Consider the following 12,557-nt stretch of genomic DNA (forward strand, 5'->3'; position numbering starts at 1 on the left):
TATCATTATCGGATAATTAATGCTGTTATAAAAATATTAAAAAGGTTATGAAAAGTTTAGTATAAGTTTTATGTAAATTTAATATTTTTAATTTCAAAAATCTTGAAATTCAAAAAAATATTAAAATTTAGATTTGTTCGCAAATTTTAATTTTTTTTTTAATTCTGAGTATTTTTGCAAATTTTGAAGTTTTTGAAATAAAACGATTTGAATTTTTTTTAATTTTGAAATTTTTTAATTTTTGAGATAGAATTACAAAAATATATCGGGCAAGATCGTAAATTATGATTTGCCATATCGTTGAACTGTCCGCCATGCACTATCAGGAAATCTGGCGTCTTGTGCACTATTTATTTTTTGTCACTGTTGACAGTTACATTTGAAATTTGAAGTAAATTTTTATATTCTGATTATGAAAAGTAAATAACTGCTTTATTAAATTAAAATAATTATAAAAATGTTAATATATCCAGTTGATATTTAGTAATTGGTATTTTTAATAATTTAACTTTATTAAAAATATATAGGTATAAAATGTGTCGTCACGATTAAGTTCGAAATTTTGAATATTTTTTTTACGAAATTTGGACAGATTTCTAAATTTATACCACAAAATTTATATTCAAAGTACAATATTTAAACTCACTATTTTAAAACTTATTCAACACCAGAAGGAAATTCTTGTTCACCTTACCAGAAAACTTGTCAGAAATTCTGTTACAAGAAATACTGGCACCGGCCTTAATCACATTTTGTCGTAATCAAAAAATTTGAATAATTTTTTTTACAAATTTTGGACAGATTTCTAAATTTATAGTACAAAATTTATATTTCAAAGTACAATATTTAAACTCACTATTTTAAAAGTTATTCAACACGAAAAGGAAATTCTTGCACCTTACCAGAAAACTTGTTGCACCTTACCAGAATTTCTGTTACAAGAAATACTGGCACCGGGTTTTAATCAAATTTTGTATGCACGGAGTTGACCGTTATCAAACTTATATTTAAAGTTTTAACAATTATGGACAAATTAATAACTTTTAATCATTTAAAACAATACAAAATAGTCTATAGTGTTAATAAATCAAAAATAAATAAATAAATAGTTAGTAGTTTTGCTGATTTATTCAAAGTTTTTCTTAAAATATTTTATGCAAAGTGAGACGTCGCATAACGAGTTTTGAATTAGCTTTTTACCAAATTTTATCAGATTTCTAAATTTATTGTTTATAAAAATTATACAATATTTACTTATTATTTATACTACTAATTAGTATTTATTATATATAATACTAAGTATACTAATTGTTAAACACGTAAAGTTTTTTTTAAATATTTAATATAAATATAATATATAAATTAATAAATCATAATAATATTAAAATCTAAAATAGTAAATTCTATCTAAAAATATTTATTTTAATTAATTGTTTATAATATAAATAATTAATTAGCAATATTTTTAATCTTTTTTGTGTTTATTTGTTTGTGATTTAATTCAAGTGGACATTTAAGTGGTGATTTTAAAAAATAAAAATGGATCAAGATCAAGAAAAACAAGAAATTAAAGAAGAGACTTCAAAATTTTCCAAATTTTGTGAAAAACGAGGAATTAATTCGAAATTGCTCATGCTGAAGGCTTCCTTGTTCGTCATGTATGGAGGTAGAATATTTATTAATATTAATTGTTTATATATATATATATATATATATATATATATAAAAATATTTTATATATCTTATATATAAAATTTTTTTGTGCGGGTGTATGATTTGATACTTCTCCTAAACGGTTATTCGGATTTTGATAAATCTTTTTAGAGTTTGTCAAAGGAATTTTTTAATGTTTAATGAAACTATAGTAATATTGTAAAAATAAATGGCAAAAATTACAAAAAAAACACTTCATTGTTTGATATTGAAAACATTTGAACTGTCATCAGCTGGAAATGTCAATTCACTTGAAATTTGAATTTAGGTAACATTATGAGCCTAGATGATATAAGAATGTAATATACAAGAAAATTAAAGATATATATTATAGATAGGAAATAAATTAAGTAATGTTTACATTATCATTGCGGAAGAGCAGCTGAGATGTACCAGAAATTAAAATAATATAACATACAGTCAACAGTATATGTTGGCAGATAAATTATGTAATTCAGTTTAACAAATAACGCAATAAGTCCAAAATTGCATATACATTATTTTTTTAAACTTATACATGTCGCATTTTGGTTTACTTTACTAAATTATTAAACAATACAAAAAATATTTCTACTTATTAAAAAAATGACTTAGAACATTGTTTCATGCAAGAAAAATTAATTTGTTTGGCATTGGATATGGAATATTTATCAAGTTGATCTGAGATTGAATAGTGCACATATGAACTAGATTTTACAAATTAATTCATCTAAGATTTGAACATAAACAATAATGTTTATTAAATTATTAGTAAGAAAAAAGTAAAAACATTTAATATTCTTTGGATATTTAATTACGGTACGGGAAGTTGCAGAAATTTACCTTAAGGCACGATGCTATACACCACTAGTTAATTATTCAATAATTTTATATTCAAATAAAAACTAGGTGTGAAAATTAAGAAAGTAACAATACAATACTTAGTTATAATAGATTTATTCCATCCAAACACAAATAGTCCCAAGTCAGTCTAATAAAAATAAATCATTTAATACAGAGTAGAAATTAATTCTATTTAATAAATATATTTATAATACTAATATTTGTATAGAAGTAATGAGATTTATAAATATTCACATTTCACATACAGAGTTAGTCTGTTTCATCAATAACTTTGAATGTTTTTTCTTAGATGATCTGATCGTTTGATCGCCTTATTGCATATTTTGCATTTGTGACTACGAATAGTCATGTGTCTAATCACCTGATTGCATATTTCGCATGTGTCTCCCCAAAAGGCTCCCCAAAAGACTTATATTGAAGTTTGCATTTATGAGAGCAAATTCAACTTTGAATGCACACGTGATTATCCAGTTGGTGTATATGTGTGAATATCTGGTTGCACAATTCACATTTGTGTGAACTGCTGTGACTGAGCATATGTTTTGTCAAATGGCATTCTTTCATAAAAGACTTGTAGCATATCTTGCATTCGTGTGAGCGCACTCCACTGTGACTGAGCATGTGATTCGTCAAAACATCCAAATCTAGGAATCGTTTACTGCATATTTCACATTTTAAGGAAAGTTCACCCGCGTGGATGAGCATGTGCTTTTTCAAACTGGATCTTTGCGTGAAGGTGCTAGAGCATGTTTCGCATTTGAAACGACGCTCTTTGGTGTGAGTGAGCATGTGTCTTTTTAAATTGCTTCGTTGATTGAATGTGTAGGTGCATAAGTCGCATTTAAAAGGGCGTTCTCCTGTATGAACAAGCATGTGTATCGCTAACATGGATGGTTTCTTGAATGTCTTGAGACATAAATCACATTTAGCGGGGCCCTTTCCGTTTTGATTGACCATATGTTCAATCATATGCTCTTTTAAAGTGACTTCTTCTGCAAAAGATCTGTTACAGATATCACATTTGTAAGGGGGTATCTCCTGTTCGACCTCTTCAATTGTCACTTCGGGGCTTATAAATCTTTCTAAACAAGTCTCATCATCAGAACACGTTTCAGGTTTAATAACACCATCAAATTCATCCTTTATTTCAACATCAATCTCTTCTACTAAATATTCTGGTGGTTCTGTTTTGATTGTCTGAGCATTCAGAGGCATAATTGCTTCTTCTGACATTTTTAGATATTTTCACTGCATTCAGTATTGACAAAAACTATATAATAATCTATTTTAATAAAAAAAATCTAATAAATAAATAATAAACTTATTTATATTACATTTGTTATTGGAAATGAAAAACTTTGACAGTTTGACAGTTCAAGATGGAATGTAAGCGTGGAATGTTGTAGACAATATAATAGTTATGGATAACGTTTTAAGAGAGGCGACAAAATAGCGTTTTTAATAAATTTGGATTAAAGATATTTTTCCTTATTATTTATTTTAAAAGGTTTTTATTTATACTTATTTATAATCATTTATTATGCGTATGGTCGATTTTATTCATTTTATGTTATGAATAAAGTGCGAATCTTTGATCATGTAAGTGCATATGGATCGATGAAATCATTTGATAACGAAAAAGCGCACAAGTGAAATATGCATAGATAACTAGTGCTGCATGGCATCGTGCTTTAAGGCAAATTGCTGGATAAATTAACTTTTCTAAATCAAAAATTACTTTTTTTAAAAAGATTTACATTTTTGAGAAAATTTTACTTCGGAAAAATTCGATTTTTGAGAAGCTATAAACTTTTAACAAAAATTTACTTTTTTAGAAAAAAAAGATTTTTTGAAATAAATGTTTTCTTTATTTTAAACATTTTGGAAATTTTGAACTTTTTTCAAAGCAATCGTACTGCATTAACTGCATAGAGACGAAATATCGAAGCGCGCAAGCGCCGCGTCGCCGTCGAACATGATAAACATTGGTACGGAGCCGATAGGAATGTAAACAAAATTTATACTTATTGTTAAAATCTCTATAAAATATCTGATAATTTGATGTGCATTTGTCTAATGATCATTTTTGATCGCCAAATGGCATTTTTTTACTTTTTTTTTACTAGATCTCCGAAACCGCTGGGCCTGCCCACATCAAAATTTAATCAGTTTTTCATCTTGTCAATACAAGTACAATGTTTTTTGAATTATTAAAATCGCACGCTCCTTTCTCTTAAAAACTAAGTAGCCGTTTGTGGCACTCTTTGCCCCGTATCTTTGAAACAGCTAGACATGCCTATGCCAAAAACTAATCATTTAAATAAATAAATAAATAAACTAATAATTTAAATCGGTTGAACCGTGTTCCCGAAAACGTCGACGAAAATTTGTATTCGAACACAAATACACACACATACATCCATTTTTTCCAAGGTATGTCAAAATGTTCAGAAATTTCATTTTCGATTTCTTTGCGATTTCTTTGCGATTACTATAATTTTCCCTACGGAAAGTTAAAAAAGAGTATGATGAAAACATGTACATGACATCGTGCCTTAAGGCTAATTGCTGGATCTTCTCGTACCGAAAACTAAAATTTTTAAAAAAACCTTGAAATAATCAAATTTTTGAAAATTTTGCGAAAAATGACTGTTTTAAAAAATTTGATTTTTTTATATTTTGATTTTCGTACATTTTTTACACACATACATCAATTTTTTCTGAAGTATAACAAAATCTTCAGAAACCTCTGAAACGTGAAGATTTGCAAAAATTCTCAATTAAGATTTTCGGCCCATTACACAACTTCCATGCGACAAGTTAATAATTATTGTATATTGTGCGAATGTATGTTCATTTTAAACGGTATGTGCAATTGTCTAAAACTAATATTACTGAGAACGTCTGAACCGATTTTGATGAAACAAAAAACATTCGATTTTTGTCACCAGTATGTACTCGAGTTTAGTTTTCACATCTCCTGATCATTTGGGACTACTTAGAAAACGATCATTGCGTATTGTGCCCAGTTTCTATGATTTTTAATACTTCTGAACCAGTTTTGAACAAAATTCGATACTTATTTACAATTCGTAGCCGATCGTAAGTTTAGTTACATTTGACGATATCTTGATGTCCTTTTATATTATATTATGCCCTTGACTTATTTTTATATAATTTATGATAAAGTCCCAATTTTGTCAACGAAAATGTCAACAATTTGACTGTTGTAACCCGCAAATTATTTGTTTTCCTATAAATAAAAAAAGAAATATAAAACTGTCGTAGATAAAATTGCGGTTGTTTATTCAACATAAAGTTGTTACATGCTACCAAAACTGCCAACCTCGTAACGTAAAATGATACTAGTGATGAAGTAGTAATTTATGGATGTTTGATTTGATTTTTTTCATCGATATTGCTTTTTTAATTTGGGTCAAGAAAACCTAAATTTAAAATAGCAAATCGTATTTCTTCGCGATAACATAAGCCGCTTCTGCGGGAAGTTACAATATTATTCTTATGTTAAAAAGTTTTAAAATTTTAAATATTAATAGTTACACATTATGTTCACTTTTATTATATGGTTAAAAATAACATCAAAAATAAAATTGATTTGGAAAACTTCTGCAATATAATTATGTTGCGCCCTCTGTCTTGTCACAATTCCATACAAATTTTGCAAGTTAAGGATGTTAATTTTTATATTTGCGAAATATTAGGATTAAGACAATCGATTTTTTTTAATTTCCTGTAGGGTAAGTTTTTGTAATCGTCCAAAAATCGGAATTGAAAATTTTTCCATATCTTCACGTTTCAGAAGTTTCTGAGCATTTTGGCATACCTTAAAAAAAATGGATGTGTGTGTGCGGATACAAATTTTCGTCGACACTTTTGCGAACACGGATCAACCGATTTGAATGGTTTAAAAAACATTCGATTCCTCTTAATAGGTGTGCTGATTAGTTTTTGGCAACGGCAGGTCTAGCCGTTTTGGAGATACGGGGCAAAAGATGCCAAAAATACATTTCAGTTTTTGAGATAACGCAGCGTCCGATTTCAATCATTCAAAAAACATTTTACTTGTATTGACAAGATAGAGAACTGAATAAATTTTTGGGAAGGCAGGTCTACCGGTTTCGAAGATCTAGTAAAAAATGTAAAAAAATGCCATTTGGCGGTCAAAAATTATCATTAGACACATGCACATCAAATTATCACATATTTTATGGAGATTTTAATAATGTGTATTAATTTTGTATATCAGACAGCGACGCAGCGCTTACGCACTTCGATATTTTATCTCTATGTACCTAAAACAGTGCGATTGCTTTAAAAACTAGCTGTAAGTGGAATTCTGTCTTAAGGCAATTAAGGCATCGTGCCTTAAGGCAAATTGCAGGAACTTCCCGTACCAACAATTATTATTTTTTTAAAAACGATTGACATTTAAAAAAAAAAATTACTTCGAAAAAATAAGATTTTTGAGACTATAAATTGGACAAAAAATTACTTTTTTTTGAAAAAAAAAAGAATTTTTCAAAAAAAAATTTAACAAAATTTTTTTTTTTCAAAATATTTTTTTGAAAAAATAATGTTTTCTTTATTTTCGCATATTTTGGAAGATCTGAACTTTTTTTCAAAGCAATCGTACTGCTTTAACTGCATAGAGACAAAATGTCAAAGCGCGTAAGCGCCGCGTCGCCGTCTAACGAATAAACATTGGTGCGGAACCCATAGGAATGCAAACAAAATTTATACTTATTGTTAAAATATCTATAAAATATCTGATAATTTGATGTGCATATGTCTAATGATCATTTTTGACCGCCAAATGGCATTTTTTTTACTTTTTTTGTTAGATCTCCGAAACCGCTAGACCTGCTCTCATGGAAATTTGATCAATTCTTCATCTTGTAAATACAAGTCAAATGTTTTTTGAATTATTAAAATCGGACGCTCCGTTCTCTTAAAAACTGAGTTACCGTTTTCGGCACTTTTTGCCCCGTATCTTTGGAACGGCTGGATCTGCCTTCGCCAAAAACTAATCAGAACGTCTCCTTATCAATACGAATCGAATGCTTTTTGAATTATTCAAATCGGTTGATCCGTGTTCCGGAAATCGTCGAAGAAAATTTGTATCCGCACATACATACACACACGTACATACATACACACACACACATACACACACACACACATACATCTATTTTTTCTAAGGTATGCCAAAATGTTCAGAAACCTCTGAAACGTAAAGATATATACAAATTTTCATTTTTGTTTTTTTTGCGATTATTATAACTTGTCCTACGGGAAGTTAAAAAAAAATCCAAAAGTTTTTTTTCCAAAAATTCAATTTTTTTCAAAAATTTAAAATTTCTCAAAAATCTATTTTTTTCAAAGTTAAAACAATATTTAATCATTTTAAAAAAAATTAATTTCTGGTAGGGGAAGTTTCAGCAATTTGCCTCAAGACACGTTGCCATACACCACTAGTTATTTCATAATTCGAATGTTGGTACAGCTGCCTGTTTCCTCTTCTCTTCTTCTATTCTGATCTTGTCGGATAATAAATCTGACAGTTGACTCACTTCAATGCAAACAAATCTATCAGATGACGAAGGGGGCCCACTGATAACAAAATCCATATCTGTTTGTATCATTAGGAATTTTCCTTTAAACAGTTTTTATTTGTATTTGTTTAATGATTAAAAATAGGAGACGAACTGGGAAATAAAAATCTTGAGAAAGATTGAGTAGGTGACATAGTATAAAAAATGCAGTCAATTGTCTTCATTTGCTTCCGCTGTTTTTTCCTTACTGTAAGATAAGAGAGCATGATTATCACTCAATTAATCCAATTTTAAACTTAAGTTATAGTAATCGCAAAAAATCTAAAATGAAAATTTGTATATATCTTTACGTTTCATAGGTTTCTGAACATTTCGGCATGCCTCAGAAAAAATGGATGTGTGTGTGTGTATGTATGTATGGATACAAATTTCCAGTCACGTTCTCGGGCGCACGGATCAACCGATTTGAATGGTTCAAAAAACATTCCATTCCTATTGATAGGGAGATGAGCTGATTAGTTTTTGGCAAAGGCAGATCCAACAGTTACGGAGATAAAGAGCAAAGAGTGCAGAAAATAGAAATCGAGTTTTTGAGAGAAAGGAGCATCTGATTTGAATGATCTGAAGAACATTCAATTAGTTACTAATTGAATGTTCTTCAGATCATGAATACTGAATCAGGAATACTGAATGTTTTCAAATAGATTATTATTAATATTGTAACATTGTCTAGAATTATATAAACTGAATAGCAAAGTCAAAATTATTTGTTTAAAGTATATTAGAACTATAGTCAGAATTAAAAATAAAATCTGAATTATTTTCGATATACAAAAAAAATTTTTTTTTGAAAAAAAAAAGTTGAATCCAATTTTTTTTTCCAAAATCAATTATTTTGTTAAGACAAGCAGAAAGTTCTTTAAATCATTTAAATCGAACGCTTAGTTCTCTCAAAAACTGCCATTTTTTGCACATTTAGCTCCGTTTCTTCGAAATGGCTGGGCCTGCCTTTGCCAAAAACTAATCATCTTTTCTCTCAATCATTATAATGATTGAGAGAAAAGATGATTAGTTTTTGGCAAAGGCAGGCCCAGCCATTTCGAAGAAACGGAGCTAAATGTGCAAAAAATGGCAGTTTTTGAGAGAACTAAGCGTTCGATTTAAATGATTTAAAGAACTTTCTGCTTGTCTTAACAAAATAATTGATTTTGGAAAAAAAAATTGGATTCAACTTTTTTTTTTCAAAAAAAAATTTTTTTTGTATATCGAAAATAATTCAGATTTTATTTTTAATTCTGACTATAGTTCTAATATACTTTAAACAAATAATTTTGACTTTGCTATTCAGTTTATATAATTCTAGACAATGTTACAATATTAATAATAATCTATTTGAAAACATTCAGTATTCCTCGAACATTCCGTTACGGTACGGGAAGTTCTAGCAATTTGCCTTAAGGCACGATGCTATACACCCCACTAGTTTTTATCTATAAATTCGAGTTCATTTCGATATTAAAAAAAATGAAAATAAAAAAAATCACAAAATCAATCGTTTCGTCAACACAAGTAGAAAGTTTTTTGCATTATTTCGGATGCTTTTCTCTCAAAAACTGGAATTTTTTGCACATTTAGCTCGGGTATTACCGAAACATCTGAACGTGCACTTGCCAAAAACTAATCACCAGTTCTCCCCATCATTACGAATTGAATGTTTTTTAGATCATACAAATATGATACTCCGTTGTCTCAAAAACTCGGTTTCTATTTTTTGCACTCTTTGCTCCGTATCTCCGTAACGGCTGGACCCGCGCTTGCCAAAAGCTAATCAGCACATCTCCCGTTCAATAGGAATCGATTGTTTTTTGAACTACTCAAATCGGTTGATCCGTGCTCCCGAAAAATGGTATTCATACATATATACACACACACACATACATTTTTTCTAAGATATGCCAAAATGTTCAGAAACCTCTGAAACGGGAAGATATGCAAAAAAATTTATTTTCGATTTTTGGATGATTACAATAACTTACAATACGAGAAGTTAGTAAAATATATTGGCATGACATTTTTGTATTTTTGTAAACAATGAAATGCTTAATATATTTTTATTTAGTTGGAAAAAAGTTTTTATAAATTAATCCACATTTTTATAATTGAACAACGATCAGGGACCTACAAGCGGATGATTTTGCTTGATATCAGGCTGTCCAAGACGACGTCAACTTTATCCACAAGCCCACATTGCATAATCTTATCATCCGCGCCATTATTTCTATTTATTACTAATAAATCTTTTAAATTTAAGCCTTTTAACGAATCAAACTAAAATATACATTCCTTATCTTGAATATTTAATAAATCAATCAAAATTCTGTCGCGGCAATTGTAAATTTGTTAGTGTCAAGTATATGTGAAACTCTTGACAGCTTTCTGTTGTAAATATGTCATGACACAATGTAGAAATTAAACATTAGGCAATTTTTTAAAATAATGACTGACGACAACATCCAAAAACCCTTTGCAAATTACATAATTGACAAATTAGAATCGAAACTAGTGGTGTATGGTGTATGACATAGTGCTGGACTTCCCAAACTATAATAAAATATTCGAAGAATATTAAATGTTTTAAAAAGATTATTATAAATACTGTAACATTTTCTAATATTGGTAAGAATTATATAAACTGAATTAAAAAGTTAAAATTATTCATTAAAGTAAGTGAGCTTTAAAACTTTAGCCACAACTCAATTTGAAATCTGAATTATTTTTGATATAAAAAAGCAATTGTTTTATCAACACAAGCAGAAAGTTTTTTGATTTGTTCAAATCGGATGCTTAGTTCTCTCAAAAACTGCCATTTTTTGTACATTTAGCTGGGTATCTCCAAAACGGCAGGACCTGCCTTTGCCAAAATCGAATCACCACTTCTATCCACCATTACGTATTAAATGTTTTTTGTATCATTTAAATCGGATACTCCGTTCTTTGAAAAACTCGATTTATAATTTACGCACTCTTCGCTCTGTATCTCCGTAACGGCTGGACCTGCCTTTGTAATCAAATGTTTTTTTGAACCATTTAAATCGGTTGATCCGGGCGCCAGAAAACGTGGGTGAAAAAATGCGGACTTTCAAAAAACACACACACGACACATCCATTTTTTCTAAAGTATGCCAAAATTTTCAGAACCACTAAAACGTGAAGATATGCAAAAATTTTTAACTTCCTGTACGGTAATTATAGTAATAGGCCGAAAATCGAAATTCAAAAGTTTTGCATATCTTCACGTTTTGAAGGTTTCTGAACATTTTGGCATACTTCAGAAAAGACGCATTTTTTCGTCCACATTTTTGGGCGCACGGATCAACCGATTTGATTGTTTCAAAAAACACTCGATTCCTATTGATAGATAGGGAGATGTGCTGATTAGTTATTTTGGCAAAGACAGGTCCAGCCGTTATAGAGATACAGAGCAAAGAGTGCGAAAAATACTAATCGAGTTTTTGAGAGAACGGAGTATCCTCAAAACTATTATTTTTTACACTCTTGGCTCAATATTTCTGAAACTGCTGGGCCTGCCTTTGCAAAAATCTAATCACCACTTCTCCCCATCTTTACAAATTGAATGTTTTTTGAATCATTATAATCGGATACTTAGTTTTCTCAAAAACTGCAATTTTTTGTACATTTAACTCAGATCACTGAAGAAGCTGGACACCCGCCTTTGCCAGAAGCTAATCACCACTTCTCCCCATCGTTACGAATTGAATCATTCAAATCGGATGCTTAGTTTTCTCAAAAACTGCAATTTTTTTGTACATTTAGCTCTGTATTTTGGAAATGGCCAAAAACTAAACTTTGCCTTTGCCAAAAACTAATCACCTCTTCTTCTCATCATTACGAATTGAATGTTACGAATCGGATGCTTAGTTCTTTTAAAAAATGCATTTTTTGTACATTTAGGTCTGTATCTTTGAAATGGATGGACCTGCCTTTGCAAAAATCTAATCACCACTTCTCCCCATCATTACGAACTGAATGTTTTGCGATTCATTCAAATCAGATACTCCCTTCTCTCAAAAACTAGATTACTATTTTCTATAATCTTTGCTCCTTATCTCCGTAACCGCTGGACCTGCTTTTGCCAAAAACAGCACTTCCCCCTATCAATAGGAATCGATTGCTTTTTAAATATCTAAAATCGGTTGATCCATGCTTTCGAAAACGTCGAGAATGTGCGAATACATTTTTTGTCGACGATTTCGTGATCAACCTAACATAATTTGATTCGTATTGATGGGGAGACGTGCTGATTAGTTTTTAGCAAAAGCAGGTTCTACTGTTTCAAAGTAACAGGGATAAAAGTGCAAAAAATGGTTATTAAATTTTTGATATAACGGAGCGTCCGATTAGAATGAT

General features: G+C 29.6%; 2 protein-coding genes across 2 annotated transcripts in view; one reads left to right on the forward strand and one right to left on the reverse strand.

Moving 5' to 3' along the window:
• The first annotated feature begins 1,539 nt into the window (after positions 1-1,539).
• LOC113391317 overlaps positions 1,540-12,557 on the forward strand; it is a 64,198-nt gene continuing 53,180 nt past the window's right edge. The window contains exon 1 of the mRNA XM_026627262.1: positions 1,540-1,666. Within this exon, the coding sequence (XP_026483047.1) occupies positions 1,540-1,666 (127 nt within the window). The remainder of the gene's footprint in view (positions 1,667-12,557) is intronic.
• Positions 2,815-3,842, reverse strand: LOC113374155 (zinc finger protein 525-like). Its single transcript, XM_026614367.1, has one exon. The coding sequence runs from the start codon at positions 3,787-3,789 to the stop codon at positions 2,998-3,000; it is 792 nt and encodes a 263-aa protein (XP_026470152.1). The 5' UTR covers positions 3,790-3,842; the 3' UTR covers positions 2,815-2,997.

Source organism: Ctenocephalides felis, unplaced genomic scaffold (assembly GCF_003426905.1).
Source record: "Ctenocephalides felis isolate EL2017-DRISC unplaced genomic scaffold, ASM342690v1 CF-g0.4_SCAFFOLD_00845, whole genome shotgun sequence".
NCBI classification, from domain to species: Eukaryota; Metazoa; Arthropoda; class Insecta; order Siphonaptera; family Pulicidae; genus Ctenocephalides; species Ctenocephalides felis.